At 28.0% G+C, this 22,415-nt stretch overlaps 1 protein-coding gene across 11 annotated transcripts in view; it reads right to left on the minus strand.

Annotated features, from left to right (window-relative positions):
* LOC145184131 (uncharacterized) overlaps positions 1-22,415 on the minus strand; it is a 215,289-nt gene that overhangs the window by 38,058 nt on the left and 154,816 nt on the right. The window contains exons 3-10 of one of the 11 annotated variants that reach the window (XM_090076294.1): positions 22,310-22,356; positions 18,826-18,991; positions 17,030-17,436; positions 16,709-16,808; positions 16,464-16,588; positions 6,553-6,612; positions 2,270-2,530; positions 2,161-2,181 (exon numbers count right to left, since the gene is read on the minus strand). In XM_090076294.1, the coding sequence (XP_089932420.1) occupies positions 2,161-2,181; positions 2,270-2,530; positions 6,553-6,612; positions 16,464-16,588; positions 16,709-16,788 (547 nt within the window). In that variant the 5' untranslated portion in view covers positions 16,789-16,808; positions 17,030-17,436; positions 18,826-18,991; positions 22,310-22,356. Of the gene's footprint in view, positions 1-2,160; positions 2,182-2,245; positions 2,531-6,552; positions 6,613-16,463; positions 16,589-16,708; positions 16,816-16,983; positions 17,437-18,825; positions 18,992-22,309; positions 22,357-22,415 lie in introns of those variants that run through there. The other 10 variants (XM_090076288.1, XM_090076296.1, XM_090076289.1 and 7 more) reach the window with 10 other exon arrangements.

Raw genomic sequence — 22,415 nt, forward strand, 5'->3', positions numbered from 1 at the left:
GTTATAAAATGTGTTTATATGTGTTATATAAAACCATATTTGTTTGAAGTTGTATATATGTTTAAATTATGTTGTTTCCATGTTTTCAAAGTGGTGTGACTTGGCATTATGTTGTGCAAGATTGATAACCTTGCCATCCAAGCGGTATACTTATAGCAGAGGTGTGAATTTGCAGCATTTAATGCAAGGTGGTGCTACTGCTTTAGAGCTAGGTTGTGTTGTCTAGCCTTTTTTAATTATTCTGGAAACACATTATGTCTGTTAATGTTTAGTGTAATGTGCATGAGAGAGTATGCAACCTTGATCAAGGGTGTTTTAATGTCCTAAATTTGAAGTAATGGAATAACTAATATTGAATATAAAAACAAATATACTTTTATGTATTTATGTGTTTAGTAAAAAGATAAATATAGTTAACTTTATATTGGTTTTCTAATTTTGCCTTTCATATTTTAATTTGGTTTGTTATTTTCACTGGATTTTAGGATCAAGGGTGTAATTTTTCTATTGTTATGTGTTATTGTTGTGATGTTTTGTGTTCAAATTCGTATTTAACAATAAACACCTTTATGTTGGTGTCTATTGTTAAAAATGAATAAGAGGTAGTTTCATTATTGAAACTTACTTCTTTTATTTATTTATACTAGAAGCCAAGACAGCATTATGCTAAAAATGCAATTTCTATTTTAATTTATTTTTTTTTTTTTTTTTTTTTTTTTTTTTTTTTTTCATCTATAGTATTGTTAATCCTTTTGTATTTCAAAACAGATTTTATAGTTACATTTTCGATAAATGTTTATTTTAACTGCCATGTCAAAATAGGTAACTATAACTATGTTAATCAACTTTCAGTTTTTATGTGGTGTTTTTTTTAATTTTTTTTAACTTTTTATTTTTTTTTGTAATTATGGTATCATAATTTCTTTTTTTTTTTTCTTTAAGATTTACGATTGACGCATTTATACGATTTATAAAAAAAACCTGATTACCTTTTATTGTAAATTTTTGTCAGTTAAATTGATATAAATATATGCAATTAGATTAATTTTTTTTAAATTTTCTCTATTTTATGCCTAATAATTTGTTGTACGTAATTTAGGGAGTCTCTTTAAACGGGGGGTTAAAACTAAAAACCTTTAAAAACATGGAAAATGATGTTGTTTTACGCATTTATCAAATATCGAGTTACTTAACTTTTATGAGGTGTTTAACTAATTAATTAGCTTAGTTTGCATTTGCAACACTTTTCAGGAAAGAAAAATCTCATATATATTAAAAAGAAAAAATTATTATACATGTAAATCATTGTTTTACATTTTATTATTCTGGTAAAAGGTCTTTCATCAAAAACTTGATTACTCTTAATAAAAATAACTCTATTCCCCTGACCACCATTAAGGTAAAAATGGGAAGGGAGGTCCTTTATTAGTGTCAAAATATTTAACAGAATTAAATTTCGAGTAACGAGGAATTTTTAGTAAATGCTAGCAAATTACCGTTTACTAAAAACTATTGAAACAAAGAGGCCATATATAAAAATGGTCAGATTAGTGCCATAAATAGTAATGGTCAAATGGTCAGTTATTCTTAATAAATTTAGTTGTGCATTTAAAGTTATTAAGTCGATTTCCTTTTTTAAAGAAACATGTATCAAGGGGATACCAAAAAGTTAACTGATGGATAATTTACGTTCGCTTTATATTAATATTATAATTAAAGTCCATGTTATAAAAAATATAACAAGAATTAAGCTTTACTTTTTCGTCATTTTAAAGCATGATGAAGTGTTATTATAAGTAACAGACCGACTGTAACCCGTATTACGGGTTGCTTTTTTGCTAGTAATAATAATAATAATAATAATAAAAATAATAATAATTCTCATCATTTTATTGATATTTCAATTTATATTATTTTTATTAGTATTTTTGTTTTTGTTTATCATCATCATCATCATCATCATTTTTGTTATTATTACTGTATTATTGTTATTTTTATCTATATTACTATTATCTTTATGATTATCATGTAGAATTAGCAGTAGCAGTAGTAGTAGTTAGTAGTAGTAGTTGTTGTAGCTATGATCATTGGTATTTTAATTATCAAAAATGTAAAATCTATTTAAGTAAAAAAAAAACATTCTAAAATAAATTAGCTTACCAATCTTATGCTGCTCAGCGTCTGAAAATAAAGTAAAGATAGTTATAATTGTTATTTGTGGAGATCACATAAAGAATAACAAAACCTGCAAGAATTGTTAGAAACTCACATATAGAGGCTATACATTGGTACAAATCATTCCTTCCCATAGCTTTGAGAGATTTTTGTATATAAGTTATGTAATTATTTGGGTGGAGTTCAACAAGCTTTGTTAGAAATCTTTCCACTTTAGACTTATCTCCTCCTGTCACATCATGATCGATTTGCTCAACAATACCATTCACATTATTGCTACAATTAGTAAGACGTGCAAATCTTTTCCAATTTGTCACTTTCTCTATTATAACATTCTTTACTTTTGCATCTAAGCCTAAATAGAAACAGCTAAGAATTTGCAAATAAATAAAGTAATGATAAAGCTTTCTACAACACATATTTTAATCCACTCTGACACTTTTAAAAAATTTAATTACTTAGAGATATAATTGCCACAAATAATTATGAAGACACAATTATTGGGGGGGGGGGGGGGCTTACATAATTACTGAAGCTATTCTTATTAGTGGAGCTCTAACAATTACAACAAATAAAATCCACTCATGTAAAAGTCATTTAAGGCAGAAAATTTTTTCTTTTCATTAATCTACTACAAAGAACAAATTTAATGCATTTGTAAGGTGCAGTCTTGAAAATATCAGTGGTACACTAACTTTCCATTCAGAACCCCTTCATCTGATCAAAAGTTATTACAACATCATCCTACAGTCAAAAACAAAGCCGACTGGGAATATTACAACCCAACAGCTTTAAATTCTTAGTATTAATATTTTAGTCAGAAACACAGTGAAATTTGTTTGAAAAACTGAAACTTAAAACAATTTTAATAAATTTTCATAAAATGAATTTCATCATTTAAAGTTCACTAACAACTAATTATATAATTTAAAGTTGTTTTTTTTTTAATTTTTAATTAATGCCATGAAATAAAAGTCATTTTCTTTCATGGCATTATATTATTACTATTATCTGGTTGAAGAAAAGCTTAATCAACTCAAACCTAAACTCATAAAAATGAAAAGAATGACAAGTTTCAACAATTTTAAAATTTTTCAAACTAACATAATATTTCACTTAAAAATTTTAAAAATCATAAAGGTTTTTGAGTGTCCTGTTACTTAATACACTCTTTCTGTTGTATATATATATTATGTAACATATGAAATACATGAATATACTATGTCCAATTTTCACTTATACATGATACATACATAATATATAAATAAGCATATATATACACATATATGCCTGTGCAAACATGCAAAATATTCAATATGAATGTTTAATAAAAAAGTTCATCTCAGGTTGATTGCATTTTTAACAATGTAACTCTGTATATGATTATGACTATTCTTAAAATTCCTGCAGTCATGTGATACTTAGGTGACAGGCGCACACTTGTTTACTTAGAGGGAAACAGTGATGGCACTATGTCCAGGCTATAAAAGGGTGAAAACGAAAGCTTATTTCCTCCAAATATTATCTCACAAAACTTTACAACTAAATATTTTTCTGAAAAATTCTGTTGGGAAAATTTTCTGTTATAAACAAGATTCACGTTGTAAAAAAAACCTCAAAATAGTAGATTTAAAATAAAGGTTTAATTCCAGTAACCCAAAAAGTCCAATTGCTTTGAGTGTCCTTTTTACATCTACTACCACCTAATCAAAATTAATTAACACATAATAACCACAGCTAGAAAAAAATGGGTGATATCAAGTGAGCAAATTAGAAATACAACGTTTTTGGGCCTGAAAGGACAATTATGAGTAATTCAAACTGCTCACTAGCATCAACCATCTTGATAAATTTATAGTCTTCTACAGTTATATATAGCAATTACTACAGTTTCAGTGGTATAGTTTTCATAAGTTTTACATTTTTGCAAGCAGCGGGCCTGTGTCAAAATGTGCCAAGAGTGGGGTTAATTAAAAAATTGATTCTAATATTGAATCTTGGTGAGCTCTGGTTACATACCACAGCATGCACATTTGCATACATAAGAGCATTCAAATTGTTTCCTATTTTAAAAATGTGTGCATTTTTTAACATTAATACACATTTAACATTAATACACATTTAACATTAAAACATCTACCCTTATCTCCCCTCAATAAGTGTTGACTATGTGAGCACTTGTGCCCTGCACCCATGCTATGTTAAAGTTCAACTCTTGAAATCATTGACTAGTCTTGACAAAGAGTGACCAACTATTAATATACTACAAACTGTAGTTATAACATATTAAGGTAGGTCACAAAATTGATATACTACAAACTGTAGTTATAACATATTAAGGTAGGTCACAAAAGTTATAAATATGCGCTGATCATTGTCAATTTCCCTCGTCATATAAGCTAAAGCCTGACTGACAAAAGTTCTGCTGAAGTAGATGTAAGATAGACCCAGGTTGCAAGTTAATGGGCACCTTTAGCCAGTTGCTAGCCTAACACTGTGCAGTTGTATAGTGGTAGGCACACACTGAGACCAAAGCATTGTTCAATATTTAGGCTACAATGGGCACAGGAGCTTCTGCTGAATGCAAGATGTTGGTTCCAAATACATAAGGTAATGTCCATTGGCTCTAGTTGTAACATCATCTTCTGTGATCAACTTTTTGTGTCAAGAGGGCTGGAGCTTATCTTGTTCTGCTTGTAGACTCCCATTTGATTGCCGTGGCTCTTTAAAGCTATTGGTTTTTGCTTAAACTCTTTGCACTCGTTGAGAAGCTGCCTGTACTATTAATGCCACAAATCCTTTTTGATCTTTGCTTGTTGAGCACACTTGGACTTGAGTTTATGGGTACAACTGGCATCCTGAATGGAGTACATTTTCATTTTTCAACAAACTCAGCAATGAGTTGATTGTTTCATTCAACTTTGAATTTACTAACAACCTTCTTTTCTATGTTGTAATATGTACTATCAATGTGTCTATGCCTTTGTAGATATCTTCAGTCTCAAACTGGAACAACAAGCTGTCAGTATTGGTGTATCACAAACTTGACTTGTTGCCATATTTATCCATGTCATCATATTTAAGATTGTAATACCAGAAGTCATATATCAAGTGTTTGAATATGTCAAGAACATATTGGCGAAAGTATATTGGCCTGTTCAGTTCCAGTTTGTTTTTGGTGCTGCCTAATGCTGCCTGCTCTTGATCAATTATCTTGTACAACAGGTAAGCCAGATCTGCAACCAGGCAGCGCATCCTATTTATTTCACAAAAATCTACTTAATCAAGCCTCATGTGCATGTGGAGATTTTCCATGGCCTTGCCAAAGACTGAGTTGTTGGATAATTTTAACAACTCCAATTCAATATTTGAGGTGGTCCTCTCCCATAGATCAGTAATCAACTGAAAACATGGTGCCATCCAGGCTTTTAAGTTGATGAAAAAAACTTAACAAATATAAAAAATAGATATTTTTTTTTGATAAAAAAAAATTTCTGAATGAGTAGAAGATCAAAATGTGTGAAGTTAAAAAACAAAATGAACATCTAAAAAATGTACTTAAGGTAAATATTGTTGAAAGCCTAAAATCTATTCTCTTTTTTAACTAATCATCAGAGAAATTGAAACATAAAAATCCTTAAAATGAGAATTTGACAGAAGATCAACTAAAAATTTATGTTTTAAACTCTACTTTTTATTTACAACAATGAAATATTTTTACTTTGATTTTTTTACCCTTTTGGTTTGTTATTAAATATTTAAAAAAATCACTGAGTAATAGTTCATGTTAAAAATATGAAATCTAAAAATTATCATTGAACCTTGCTGAGCAACTGTGATTGATACACATCTTTTAAAAAATGGTTATTTTAATTCCTTGATTATTAAAAACTTATTTTAGCATCAGAACCTTGCAGTTGAAAAGAATGGAACTCCTGAAATTTCTACTTCACTTTTGTTTATAATGAAAATGTTGATATTTATTTTTCATGTAAAAAAAAAAGGATAAGTAGGAGAGAGCATAGGTAGGAGACCAAAAACGCCATTAACCCCATAAAAAGATAAATGATAAGTTTATACATTGAAATACATAAAAGTTTACGAAAAATTAATATATGAGTTTAATGATGAGTTACAGCGGCATTTGAGATTTTATTTCAACAATATTTTTGTAAAATTTTGTTTTTAATGAAATTTCATCAACTTTCATAATACAAACTTACCTCAAAAAGTTTTTGAACTTATCAAAATCAAGTTCAACAGGATTAATTCTGTCCACCTTATTTTCTGATTTAATGCTACAAATCACTTAAACAACATTCAAATAATAGAAACTTGTATTTTAACAAAAACCTTTGTACATAGCAAACAACTTACTAGATGTGGCTTTAGAAGGAAGCTTTTTGGAGGTCTCTGTTTCATATCCAAATGATTTATCTAAAAATTAGATTTATCAAAAATAAAAGAAAATAAAAACTTTATAAAAACAAAATTAGTTATTAAAATAACACCATTAATCAAAATTATTTCCAAAAAGCATTTCATCATGAAAGAATATTATTGAAGTGATTTTTAATAATAATGATAATAATAATAATAATGATAATAATAATAATAATAATGAAGATAATAATAATAATAATAATAATAATAATAATAATAATAATAATAATAATAATAATAATAATAATAATAATAATAATAATAATAATAACAATAACAATAATAATAATAAGTAGTAGAAGAAGAAGAAGAAGAAGAAGAAGAAGAAGAAGAAGAAGAAGAAGAAAAAGAAGAATTATTTTAATAAAAAGTATATTATTTATATTAGTAAAAATAATAATAACAATAAATAATAAGTTACATTTAAAATGTAAGGTTTCATTTCTTTAGCTGCAGAAGAATTGCAGCATTTGAAATAAAACCTTACATTTTAAACTTTCTTTTTTTTCTTCCTCTTTCCACTACTCCCCCCCCCCCTTCCTCTCATTTTTTTATTAATCTTTAATATTATCCCACTGTGTTTGTTATTTTTATAATATCACTTTGTCTTGGTTGTCTAATGGTTAAAACTTCTACTACTAAATGACAATAAGTTGAGCAAAGATATTCTGTGGCATAGTAGAAATACTCATGCTTCAATGCCTATTGCTCATTCAGGTCATATGAAAAAACTTATGAAAATCCTAACACAATTTGACAGAAAATAAACTTTAGAGCTCAATACTGAATGCAGTGTGGAAATTTAAAAGTGGTCTCTAAGCTCAACAAAAAAGATTCTATGTTTTTTATAAGTGAGTGGGATAACAGAGCAAAGGATTAGCTTTGGTCCAAAATGTAATGACCCATAAGAAAAAGGTTGGCACCTGCCAAGAAGAACATTTTGCATGGTACTTAAATAGACCCAAATGTGATTCTTTTACCCTTCCCAAAACATAAAGTTGGCCAAATGAAACAATTTATAAAAGTTTTCCCTAAAGATGGTGATTGTTTTAAATGAGTAAAACATTTCCTAATTTATTAGAAGCTTAACTACAAGAAGGCATTTGTGCTAAGATGTTTCACTCCAGATTTGAAATACAACAGAAAAGTAGGCTTGGATATCAATTTAAAGAAGTTACAACTAAATTTTTGGGCAATCTAAAAGCACCAAACTATTAACTTATTTTAGCCAACGTAATAGATAAGTTCAAAACTCTTGCTTATCTACTGAGCCTTAAAGTTCACTTCTTGCACAACTATCTGAACTTTTTACTTAGAAATTTTTTCTAAAAACATTTTAAGTAAAAGATTTTTCATCAGGACATAAAAGAAATGGAGATATGATGCCACGAAATATCAACATAATGGATGATTACTGTTGGTCACTTCACAGAGAACAACAAAATGCATTGCATCAGAGAAAAATGTATACAAGAAACTTTACAGAAAAAAGTGACAAGAAATATTAAAATGTAAGCACCTAAAATATGTTGTAATTTTATATTATTGTAAATAAAAATTGTGAGCTGATACAAAGAAATAGAAGGCTTTCAAAAATATAAGGTCACTAAGATTTTTTAGCAATTACTTAAATTATTTTAATGATTTAAAAAAAAATTAAAAAAAAGAAGGGAGATTTTTTTAAAAATTTCTATTAGGAATAAATTGTATAACAAAAATAAATAAAAAAATTTTAAAAAAATATCATTTTGGTTCTGTAATCAATCAAAAAAGAGAACCAAGTCAAAAAACTATAATAAGAAAAATGTGTCAAAAAGGTCACTCTTTGACTCAGTATTTTGCATGACCACCTCATGCTTTTACACAAGCTTGAATATGTGTTGGCATAGATTCAACCACATGCATACATAATTCCTTTGGAACTTTGTTTCACATTTTTTCAAGTGCAAGTTTCAATTGCACAATGTTTTCCTCTATCTCTCTTGATAATTTCTTGTTCATCCATGACCAAATATTTAGATGGGTTTCAGTACTGGTGATTGCGCTAGCCTGGGTAGAAGAGTAATATGTTTCCTTTAAAACCACTCTTTCATTGAGCTGGTAATATGTGCTGTTTTACCGACTTGTTGGAGAATCCAATTTTTATGCCTTCCAAAAAATTATCTAGCAGTAGGCTTATTTTCCAAAGTCTTTTTGTAAGTATACTGGTTAATTCTCCCTATATAAATATTTTGAAATCCTATCCCCTTAAATAAATCCCTATATACCTTTCGAGCCACCGTCGCCTTGGTACACAAAATCTTTTCTTATATTTCTCTGAAGCTAAATCTTTTAACAATAAATCTTGATTTACCATTAACCACCTCAAAATTTGATTCATCTCTAAAAAATGACCTAAGACCAATCTTTTTTAGATCAGTGAAGTATCCTTACACCAATTATATCTTTTAATCTTATCTGACACCCTTAAAAGCACATTTCTAGCAGCAACATAACAGTCAATACCTTTTTTACTAAGACACCTTCTAACTGTGCTGTAACTAATACAATGTAACCAGCCTTATTAATAAACTCTACTGACAGTTCTTGAGTATTATATATATCGAGTATTTAGTGAATGTATGATGTGAGTTTACTGAACCTAATAGTACTTGGATTTGAAAATCATGCAATTAAAAAAGATATGTAGTATATGCCAGGTGCGAATTTTGTGAAACGTATAAAACAAATCCATAGGAAGTAGTATGACAACCAAATCATATTAAACTTGTTTTGATAGAAGATGAAAAATAACATAGTTGAACAAACTGTTTATGTTGCATAAAACAAAATAAAAAGGCAATTTCTAATATTAAAACATGCTACAGGGCTTTATGCATCTTGAGGTAAGCCACATAACTATTGCTATGCATATTCTCAGCAGAAGCTAATTACAAGCTTGATTAGGAAGATGTAGTCATACGATGTCTGTGGCCTAAACAGAAAATCTGCTTTTTTCAAGCACTTTCTTACATTCATAGATAGAACTACATGGCTGTGTTATAAAAAAACATAATAACATTATATATGATGCGGATGCAAAGCAAGTAGTCTTGGGTGAGAGGCTTGCCCAGATAAATACTATTATAACAATGGATGTATTATTTTAGAATGAAGGGATATTTAAGATGCAACAGCACACAAGTAGATTTGTGAGTTGCATAAATTTCCTACTGTAGCAAAGTTATTTTATGCTAACTAAAATGGGCCACATAAAGACCCCTATAAATTAGCATGGAGTTACTTTAAAGATTTATATGCCAGAGATATACATGGGAAAAGTTGAATCCAAATAGTAGAAATGCAAGTAAATAATTTGTCTTCTTTGTTAGAAAAAAATGCAGAGTGGATATTGATGAAGACAGGCTGATTATTGACAAAGAGTAAGAATATTTAAATAGAACCTTAAACAACAGTTTTCTCCACTTAAGCTTTAATACTTGCCAGCATCATTCAACAAATTTCCAACAACAATATCCTACAGACTAAAGAAGAGGATTTAGACTTCTTTGAGTGGAATAAAGATCAAATGCAGAGAGCAAAAAAGATTGCTTGCATTTTTTAACATTATTTCTGAAGTTACAGAAAGTAAAGAAGTCAGCTGAAGAGTTTGAAGTCTCAAAAGGCACTACACAAATCTCAAGAATGTAGGAAAACTTTAAGATAAGCTTAAAAGGAAAAAATTGGACAACTTTAAGATTAACTTAAAAACTTGTTAGTGAGTTATTACTAACAACTGATATGGAAGCAAATGAATTGGATGGATTGAATTTATTCTTTTAATGGTTGATGAGAAAGTCAAAACAGTATAACACAAATATAATCAAAATAACTCAATCCAAAAGAATAAATTTGTTATGAAAATCAACAACAGCATTAAAACTTATATTTAAAACTTCAAGAAATTTATGAAAAATGACTGGGATTAAATAAAATTTTAAGTTTTTACATTAATGTAAAATAGTCTACAATTCATTTAAATTTAGGAATCATCTAAGAATCAAATACAATCCTAGGAGAATCTAGAAAATTCACAAATTCAAAATGTCCAGATATAGCTAATAAAAGCCTTAAATTTTCTTCTATTGAGTCTGGAAAATCCAATAACCTCTTCAGAACATTTAGTTTTAAAATAAAAAAATCAGTTCTTTAAGATTACATAAAATCAGACAATTTTGCATGTACTACCAATGCTTACATAATCCTTTTGAAGAGGTATTTGCCTAATAAATTTATCATCATTTAATGTTATTTCAAAAAATATTCTTCCTTTCTTGGTGTTTGGAACTGCAAATATATTATATTTCCTTTAGATGTGTGTTTTATGAATTTAGTATTCCGAGAAAATTGACTTTTGAAATTTGCTCTTTATACTTCAAAATTGTTTTTCTAACAACTTTTGACTTGATTTCAGTTTATTTTTGCACATACTTTAACCTATTTATATCTTAAATAAATTAAAACCAACACAAAAAGAATTAGAATTTCCTTAAAAAAAAAGAATGCTTAACAATCCAGGATGCAAAATATATTTTTTTGAAGAAGCAATTATACTTAAAACTACAGAACTGATACTTAAGCTAAAATTCTAAGCGTGTTCCCAAGTTTAAAAAAACCACAAAAAATTATAAAAAGATTTTTTGAAAAAGATTTTTTGAATACCTACACCTTTAAAACATGGATGAGCAGATTTAAAAAAGAACAAAAGTAACACCTAACACTTGGATGCCACAAATCAATAGAAAGTATTTTTTTTATGGAAAATTCAAATACTTGGCACTATTATACACTTATTGTTTTTTTAGTTTACTTATCAATAAGAATATATAATATTTTAACAGAACTGATAAACCGAAAAATCAAAATACTGCATTTCCTATGTATGAAAATTAAAAGAGATATTTAAAGAAGCACTTGATAGAAAAATAATTTATAGCAGATATTTAAAGAAAAAATATAAATTAGAAATTTCAAGTGAAATTTAAAGAAGAAATTTAAAGAAGATTAAATGTTTAATTTAAATTAGAAATTTAAATTTCAAGTTTGATTTAGAAACATAAACTAGAAAATCAAAGAAGTTTAAATTAGAAAATTAAATTACAACTTCATGTTAGAAATTTGTATTAGAATTCAAAATAAAAAAATTATATTAGAAATTTAAAATTTAAATTAGAAATCTAAAAATGTTTACTTGAAGAGTACTTGGTACTTCAAGTACACATTTTTCAAGTACACCTTTCATGCACTTTGTATTTGTGCTTAAGCCATATACTCTGCTATTAGTTTGATAAAAACGAATAATTTTACTGTGTTGCATATATTGAGTATTAAAGTCATCTTTCTGATCATGTGATATTTTACAATAAAATCATTAAAATGGCAGCAGCATGTGTTTTGAATTTACCAACAATAATAGAAACCAAATGTAATCCAAATTAGAAGTTATTTTGAGGCAAAGTTTGCTATGAGAAGTAAAAATATTTGTTTAATTGCGCCATTCTCGGATCCACATGCTATTATTGTTGCTTCTGCCATTTTAATGATTTTATTGCAATATATCACATGATCAGAAAGATGAATTTATTGATAATCTTTTATTTGTTTTACATGCAATTTAATGATCTTAATTGAACAAAACTGATACAAGGAAAACATTAGTAATTCAAGGTTGGATATTGTGCAGTAATTGGATAAAAGGATAATCCTCTCTTTCAAGAGCATTATCATCAAGATTCAAAAGATGCAACTGTTGAAACACTTAAAAAGTATAAAACATAGAACAAGAACATGCCCCTAATATCTCTAGGCTATGCTGTATTTGGATAATCTTTAAAATTATAAAAAACTAAAAATAAGATTTCATTAAAAAAATAAATTAAGCCGAAAAGGAAGTCTTAACTCATTAAAATTTGTTACCTATTTAAAAAAAAAATCAACTTTCTGCAAGGTGCAAGTAACACTAGAATCTAACTAGAAACTAGTGTTAGAATTTGAAGGGTCTTAATATCTTGTTAGAGCTGCAAAAAGTTAAAGAAAAACAAGGTATATCATCACCAGGAATAAAATTTGCAAGCCCTGTTTCACCAAAAACAGTAGAAATACTAATTGAATTCTATCTAAGCAATAAGTTTTCACAAATGATGTTCAAACTAAAACCATTTTTGAAGATGATATTGAAAGTGTTTTCTAAATGTTTTAATTGTATTCTAACTGTTCTGGAGGGCATTCAAGAGATTAAAAAACAAATAGAGATTAACTATTGGTCAAGAAATTTTATATTTGTTTAGTATGCTGTGAATATATTCGAGTTTTTTGAGAGAAATACAATTAATTCTGATAAACTTTTTTTTTTTTTTTTATTCTGAAAATTGCTAAAAAAAATAATTGAGGAAAAATACTAAGACTTTTTCCGTTTTCTTTTTTGTTATGTAAAAATTAGTAAACTTTATGAGTAAATTAACCAGCATGTTTAAAAAAGGCTACTAGTATTACTCAACCCTGATGAAATTAAATTGAATTTAAAACTTCAATCTGCAATGCAACTAACACTTAAGGTAAATCAAAATCTGTAACCATTCACCACAAAAATGCCAAACAACATTACTGACCAAACAATTCTAGTGTTAAAAACAGTTCCACTTGATGAGTTTATTGGTTTGATATGCAACAGAATTGATAATCTTACCTCACAATCATCAATACCTTAAGCAAAAAGTAGCTACCTGAAAAACTGTAAAAAAAATCTGAAGCAGAAAGAATGCTTAAACTTGGTGTTATCAACATGCTGTCCAGGATGAGGTTCAAGAGCATCACTGGACCAAAAGTTAATGCTCACTTTACCCGCTTCTACCTTACTTTAAAGAAGAATCATTTCTCAAATAAAAATCTTTTTTTTTTCTACAAAATTCAAGATGATTTAACTAGATGTATCAAAGACAATCTACCTGATGAATTAAGTGTTTAGTACTACTTGGGTGGCTATGCAGTACAATTTTAAAATTTAAAAAACTTTATTACTTTTTGACATTTAATGCTGAATGGCTTTTTTTTTGCAACTAACCATGGTAAACACCATTGTGATTGGTGGGATTGTTAAATGATTAGTCTCTCAAGAAAGTCTGAAACAAGTAACTACTGGGCTACGTGCACGATATAAAGTAGGCTAAATTTATTCTTAAGTCTAAGCCTAATATAAAAATGTTAAAATAATGAACTCTTTTTTTTAAAAATTATTTAAAAAAGAGGAAGGATGTCCGAACTTGAGCACAAAGATATTTGCTTAAGAGAAAAAACAAAATACAATTGAATCTCTTGTCATTATTCTTCCAAAAACCTTTGACTCTTTGAAGCACAACATACAACTATAAATCTCCATTGCAGGTTAAAATTACTAGAGCAGACACTATCATCTGAAATTCAAACATCTAATACTGTCATGGGACTAATGATAGAAAATTAGAGTCGGACTGCAAGAGGATTCAATTCAAATAAATTTAAACTTAATTTAATAACACTTAAGTAAAATTTAGTAACTTTAGTTACAGTTTTTTGTATGCAGTAGTAGAAAAGACCACCACAGTTTCATCAATAAACATTATATTCTTAAGGGTCTTTGTGAAACTGTACATTAAATTATACTTGGGTTTAACATCTTTTCCTCCATCTACATTTTTGAGAATATCAGGAGAGTTAAAACTATTTTAATTTCATATCACTTAGTTGCTTTTACTTTCGCTTCTTTTCTAGCATACATACACACATACATACATACATACATACATACATACATTACATTACATACATACATACATACAACCGTGCACAACGAGTTTTTATAAAATTTCTAATGAGAATACTTTCTTTATAATCAATACTTGATTGTATACTTGATTTGATGTATAAACAGGCACTTTAAAAATTGATAATTCCAATAAGAGCAATAAAAAAATTCTTCATATATTATTTTGTTTCTTTATAATTATTCTGTTCTTCTTCCTAAACCATGAAAAATTGTAGTATAATTTTGACATTCCATTTAGTTTCAAGATTTGGAGTGCTTTTTGAATGAGTTTTGCAGAAAAATTTGTTATTTTAAGCAACCTTTGTACAACTGTGTGAAAAGCCATTTATTTTTATCACTGCCAACATTTTACTTTTTGTCTTATGTTTCTCATATTTTTTGTTGCTAATTTTATTTTTTATTATTATTTTTTTGTTCAGTTCTTTTGTCACTACCACAAGTTTCAGGGTTTTTCCTGAAATCTGCCATTTTTTTAATGCTTCACCATTTTCTATTTGTGGTGTTCCAAATCCAAATAACAGGTAGGTTTCATCAGCATACAGGTCAATTATGTTTTGTTACATGTTCTTGTATTTGATTAATCCTCATTTCCATCACTTTCAACCGCTAGACCAATACCATACAAAAACAGCTGTGCTTCATCAACTTTTGAGTATACAAAGGGTTGTTTTCTTGCTTCATAGGACACCTAACAAATACTTTTCCCAACAGACTGGAAGCAATTAAACTTGGATTGATCAGTCCAGAAAAAGTTTTTCCTAAAGGAAACATTTTTATATAGGAACATTTTTGCTAACCTTAATCATTTTAGCCAATTTTGTTTTAAAACAAGTAGTTTCTTATTTGCTATACAGAAAAGACCAGCTTCTTGTAAACAATGACGAATGGTTGGAGCTGACACAACTACTTGATACTGTTCTTCAATTATTAGTTTTTAAAGTTAAAAAAGGGTCTTCTTTAGATATCCTAACAATTTGGCAATCCATATCAGTTGAAGATTATCTTGGCAGTGGCTTTCGAGTTTTACTATCAGTATTATTGTATTATTGTATTTATCAGTAGTATTGTATTTTTCAATATTTATGAAAGCTTTAAACCAATTTTCTAGAACACCCTAGTTGACACAAAACTTGAGAAATGTGAAGTACATTTGATAACATATTTAAAAGTAATTTTGTTTTTTACTACCGAGCAATTTTTGATTCGCCCCATGATCAGTTACTACACAAAAATTTAATGTGCATTACAAATAATATTTACAATGCCTTGCTCCAATTCTCACTTAAGAATTATTATTGAGAAACCCAGTTTTTTAATAATAAATGTGATTCTCCACAAGAATGTACTATTTCATTGAGCACGCCCACACAACAAAAATTGAAAATAAAAGTTTTTACTGTCATATTTATGCTCAATCAATAATGGAAGTTCCAACATGTAGGTTATCATAAGAAACGCTATTAAAAATATAGAAACACACTGTAAAATCTAATAAAAAAGAAAATATTATAGGGTTTGCTTATTCTATGATCACCACCATATATGTTGAGTGTTTATATTTCATTAATAAAAAGTTTTTTAATACTTTCTATCTCATACCCACTAAAAATCAAATTTCTTAAATCTATACTTAAGTTTTATTCAAGCAAGAAAAGACTTTTAAATTGGAATTTTAACATCAAGCAGCAATCTTTTAATTCAATTTTATTTTCAAATTTAAAATTTCTGGATAAACAATCAACAATTTATTCAAGTAAAGTTTAATAAACTGATATTTCATGAAGCATTTCTAATACATTCATCGTACATATCATCTAGTCTTTCCCAACCTTTCTAGTTAATGATTTTTTACTTGTGTTGATTTAACAATCTAAATCATTGTGGATTGGTGTTTTAAATCCATTTAGCACCATCAAAAAAAAAAAAAAGTAAACAATAGCAGCAACAATAAACAACAACAACAAGAAACAACACAGCAACAATAACAAACAGCAAAAATACTAACCTAACTCAGGAATTGGGGTTGACAACGGCTCTTCATAACTTGACTGATGTCGGCTTTTTAATGACACTTCCTCGAAACATTTAGAACAATAACCTTCCCATGCTACATTTCCATAGAATTCGCATCTATAATTTCATTTCAGCAAACATAAAGCAAAACTTTTTTTTTTAAAGTTTAAATGTTCAAATGAGTATGATTGAACTATGTTTTAATTCAAAATCCCAAAAAAGTATGTAAATGCTTACCCAGCTTTACAGCAGAGTGCAGCTCCAAGTTGTTTTGATGAAGAAGCAAATCTGCCACGAGTATCTTCATGCCATGCCATTTATAGTTCTAAGTACCCTACTACAACCTAATTAAAATTAGTTTATTGGAAAAATAAATGCTGGAAACAGAGTATAAAAAAAGGTCATCTTAAAAGAAGAATACTAGCTATCATAGAAAGTTCATTATGAACAGAAAACTAAAATTGAAAATTCTTGAATTTATTGTTCAACAACACACTTTATAAATACAACACCTTAACAAAAGAAAATGTTCAGATTTAAACACAATGTTGACCATACTCGAAAATGTGTGCAAAGAATTTTTCTGATTTCATCTCAGCTTTGTGTGAATTCTTTTAACCTTACTGTAGAGATATATCAACTCAAACATTTAAGCCAACCTTACTATGGTGATATATCAAACATTTGTCCTGGTTTGGCAGCCATAACATCACTGTTCTTTTTCATTTTAAACACAATAGTACCTTTTTTTAAATTAAAAAAAATTCCAAGAAAGGCTTTTTCAGGAATGTTTTTGGTTTTTAACTTTTTATACTTCAGAAGATGTGTGTTAAAAACAGAAGTTTTACCAAATAAGTCATACTGCCAGAAAGTCTTTTATGAGCATTTGAAGAATCTTAAAGTATACTAATTTTCATTCGTTACCAAGTTGATGGTCAAACAATATTATCGCAATGAGACAAATTCTAAAAATTCAAAAGAGGGTAATTGTAAATGAAAAGATAAATAGGAGGAAATAATTTTCAAAATTAATCTTCTTCAAAAGTTATTTTATTCCTTCCATAGAATATCCAAAAACCCAGATTTTTATTTGAGGTTTGAAGCATGTTTAGGAGGTAACTTTGTCCTTTAAAAGTTAACTTTGCTTGTAACTTTGACAAAAATAGAAAGATTGTTGAAACATTTACTTCTGATTTTTAACATTGTAGGATTTGTCAATATATTAACATAACCAGGTTATAATAATTATTTAGTGTAATCAGTTATTAATTAATGGATTTACACATAATTCATTTTGAGAGTTCTGTTATATAAAGACAGTATAATATTTATAAAAACAGAAAAAAATTTTTTTTTTTTAATTTGTATTTGCAGACATTAAAAACGCTCTGTAAGTTAATATGTAAGTAATTTTCTAAGTAAATTTCTCTTCAACTGAGGAAAATATTTAACTTATGCAACCTCCATTTTTGTTTTGCAATATAAGGAAGTATGTTAATTAACTAAAACTGTTCAAATCAAATTTTTAAAGGAAGATTACATCCCAATATCTTATCATTTTAGCCAGAAACACAGAGAAAACTTTAATTATGTGCTAAACTTGTAATTAAACAATTTTGATAAAGTTTTATTAAATGGTTTTTATCATTTAAAATTCATAAACAACTTAAAATGAAATGTGTCAACAATGCTTTGTTCATCAATTGTTTTAAACCTTGTGTGTCAAAAGCAAGTACATTTTGCAAAAAAATATAATTTTGATATATATATATATATATATATATATATATATATATATATATATATATATATATATATATATATATATATATATATATATATATATATATATATACATATGTACATATGACTTAAATACATTGTAACCTACTTGAAAAAATTTTAACTTTAGAGCACATCTTTTGACATGACAAAACTTTTATTTCATTTAAAAAAGTTTTTTGAGCGTGAACTTAGCTTTTTTTTTTATAAAAAAAAAAACCTAATGCAACTTTATGAGGACTTTTGTAAATATACTATAAAGACCTTTATAAATATTTTATGACTTTTATAAATATTTTATAGATTGATATCAGGAGCTGTCTTATAAACAAATCAGTAAATCAGTTGTAAGCTCCTTAATTATAAATGACAAATTGTTTTGTTAACTTTTTGCCTTCTAAATGTTCAAAGTTGAAAAACGTTTAAATGTGCAATAATTAATAATCAAGATTCTTAAAAAAGATTCTTAAAAAGACAAAGTTAATTAGGTCAAACCCTGTTTGGGGAAACATTCCCAAATCAGTTACCTTCCAGTAAGCAAAAAGTGATAGTTGATAAAACTAGATGCCTACCTACATGACAGCTTATCTTTCACAAGCAAAGGAATGCAAACAGTATGGCAGCACTGTGCTGACATATTTAACCACTCCCGAAATTCCTGCGGTCATGTGATACTTGAGTGACAGGCTGGATGGCGCACACTCGTTTACTTATAGCGAAACAGTGATGTTGCTGTGTCTAGGTTATAAAAGGGTGATATAGAAAGCTTTTTCTCTCCTAATATTTTCTCACATAACTTTACAACTAGACATCTTCCGAAAAATTCTAAGTTGGGAAAATTTTATGTTTTAAACAAGATTCACATGTTGTAAAAAAACCTCAAACTAGTAGATTTAAAATGGGGGTTTGACGCCAGTGACCCGAAAAGTCCAATGGCTTTAAGCTTCCATTTTACATCTTCTACCTAAAATTCGTATTTTATTTAGCACATATTGACCGGTGTAAACGCATGTGAAAAAATTAGAACTAGGAAAAAATGGTTGCCAGCAAGTGAGCAAATTAGAAATACAAAGTTGTTGGGCCCGAAAGAACTATTATGAGTAATTTAAACTGCTCACAAATATCAACCATCTTGATAAACCTGTAGTTTTCTACAGTTATATATAGCAATTACTACAGTTTCAGGGCCTGTTTATATAGAAAGCGGGCTGGCTCGGCAAACGAGCCAGCCCGTTTGCCGAGATCTCGACGTCGTCCTTATTTCAACTTAATTTTATTTTGCGTTTATATGAATTTTTTTGCGTTTATAAAACGAACTAGCCCGGATCGCTATCCACTTTTTTAAAGTCTTTCATGCACTGAACTATAGGTCTAAGTTGAGGAACCTGAGATGTAACAACTTTATCAAGTTCATCCAGGTTTTTCAAGATCTTGTTGGAATTATTTCCATCCCAACCTCTACCTTGGTACCTTCTCTGAAGAACATTTTTAGTTTTCAGCCGGTCATCAAATTCATGCCAAGTATCCATAGGCAGACATCCTAAAGTAGATACAACTCCAATTAAAAGATGCAATTCAGGAGGTGGTACTAAATGCTGGATTAGAGTATCTGGATTCTCCTCTAGGTAATGAATCCTTGGATATATCACATTCATATAATGTTGCATGTTAGATTTCTTGGAGTTATTTTCCACAACATATTTTTTATACCAATAATCTAGACTCCCAAGAGTTGTTAGTTTTCTACATTCTTCATTTCTCAACCTTTCACACCACAGGCAAGCTCTTTTTGCTGCATGACCTGACAGACCAAACACAGCATTGGCACACTTTAAATCAAATGCTGCAAAAAGTTTGACATCTTGCAAATTGAGTTTTTCTAATATTATTCTTAAGTTATGGTTTGTATCAGGAATCTTCAACTTATGCAAGAATTTGATAATGCTGAACAGCACTATTAATGTAAATTGCAGACTTTTTACTTTCATTTGCATCAAAGACATTGATTATAACTTTCAAAAAAGATCCTCCACCATCCATAGAAATTCTGAATAAAGGTCTAGAGCACGAAGAAGAACAGTTGTGGGTGTGTCCAGGTGTTAACATTGAGAAACATTTTCCACAGAGCTTTAAGTTATCTAGGGAAGAAGATATGATTGGTTCTGTTTCACTACTTTGGAGCATTGAAGCTGAACTCCTGGTCAGCATCCACTCAACCTTAAAAAGTGATATTTAAATACAAAATTATATACAGATAAATGTTTCATTACAATAATGATTTAATACAAATAGTGGTATGGTTTTTTAAATAAAAAGGTAAAAAAAAAACATCAAATTTTATAGAGATTAATAGGCTTACTTTATAACAACACTTTAAAAAATTTTTTGACTTAAAAAACAATTTTATTTTTTAAATTTGAGAATTACCTTTGATACTCTCTCTCCCAACGAGCCTCTGGGTGTATTGCCCGACTTCATCAAGTAAAGGCTTTTTCTACAACTAGAGCAAACTACAGTTGGGTAATTACAAATTTCAAGGGAATACCCAGGATATATATACAACTTCATCAGATCTTCTATTGTTGAATTTACAGGGTATAAAGACTTGGACCTTACTCCAAAAAATTCCCAGCAGCAGCAGCAGCAGCAGCAAAAGTCATTTCGTTCAATGACAGCAGTCGATGAGCTTGCAACAGCCATTTTCGTTTATTAAATTTTATTTAATAAACCATTTTCGTTTATTAAATTTTATTAAATAATTTATTTAATAATAATTCGTTTATTAAATTTTATTTAATAAACGAAAATGGCTGTTGCAAGCAAATGATTAAAAACATTAAATCCAAAAAATAACACGGGTGTCTTGTTTTAAATGATATGGTTTTATAAAAAATATGTAACTTAAAATGCGATCTTTAGAAAAAGTTATTGTAAACTTTTTTTGATTTTTTTTTTAAATTGATTTCATAGTACCTGATTCTTAAATAAGTATATGTAAAAGTTATTTGTATCAGTTGATAGAAGACACCCGTTTATTTTTTTTATTCTTGCATAAGACTTACGCTTTTCATTACCCACTATTTATGTCGTCATTAGGACGACTTTTTTTTACCGATTTTTTAGTAACTTTTTTAAGCATTTATTCAAAGCTTTTAACAATCATTTTTAACATGTTAACACGCGATTTTGATTTAAAAAACATTTTTAATGATCAATATAAACTAATACTAAACTATTAAAAAAGGTTTTGGTTGAGTGACACGACATAAAACCTGGCGGTCTCTCTGGTTCACAGTGATCAGTAATAAATAGTTAATGTTTTAAATAAAAGGAGAAAATATTTTTTTTAAACTAAACTAAAACTAAACTAAAAGAACTTCTACTTATTATTATAATAAAATTTTTTTGTTTTATTTTTTTATCGTTTTTGTTTATTATTAAATATTTTAAAAGGCCACAAAGAAATAGTTCATGTTAAAAAAACGAAATCCAGAAATTATCATTATACCATGCTGAGCCACTGTGAGTAATGCTCATCTTTTAAAAACCGGTTATTTTAATAGTCTCGATTGATAAAAAAAACCTATTTTAGCATCAGAACCCTACAATTGACAGGAATGGAACTCCTGGAATTATTACTTTACTTTTATTTATAATCAAAATACTAATATTTAAATTTTAAAAAAAAAAAGGAAATAAAAAAAGTAGCAATAGTAAACTTAAAAGATAAGTTTTTACATTAAAATTACACAAAATGTGAATACAAAATTAATATATAATGATAATAGCAATAAGCATCAGCGGCATTTGAGATGATGTTTAAACAAGATTTTTATAACATTTTTGTTTAGTAAAGTTTTAAACGTTTTATAATCAACTTTCATAATACAAATTCATCTCAAAATGTTTTTGAACTTTTCAAAAACAAATTCCCACAGGATTTTGATATCGTACGCTTCATTTTCTGATTTTTATGCTTAAAAATCAATTAAACAATAATCAAACGATAGGAATTCGCATAAAAATAAAAACCTTCATACAAAGTTAACAACTTACTAGACTTGGCTTCATGGAGCTCTCTGATTCAAATCCAAATGATTTATCTAAAAATTTGATTTATCAAAAACGAAAGAAAATACTTATAAACTTCATAAAAAATGCG

This window comes from Hydra viridissima, unplaced genomic scaffold, assembly GCF_058129835.1.
Source record: "Hydra viridissima isolate aposymbiotic clone 2 unplaced genomic scaffold, HvirCarnegie_v1 scaffold_1, whole genome shotgun sequence".
In the NCBI taxonomy this organism is placed as follows: Eukaryota; Metazoa; Cnidaria; class Hydrozoa; order Anthoathecata; family Hydridae; genus Hydra; species Hydra viridissima.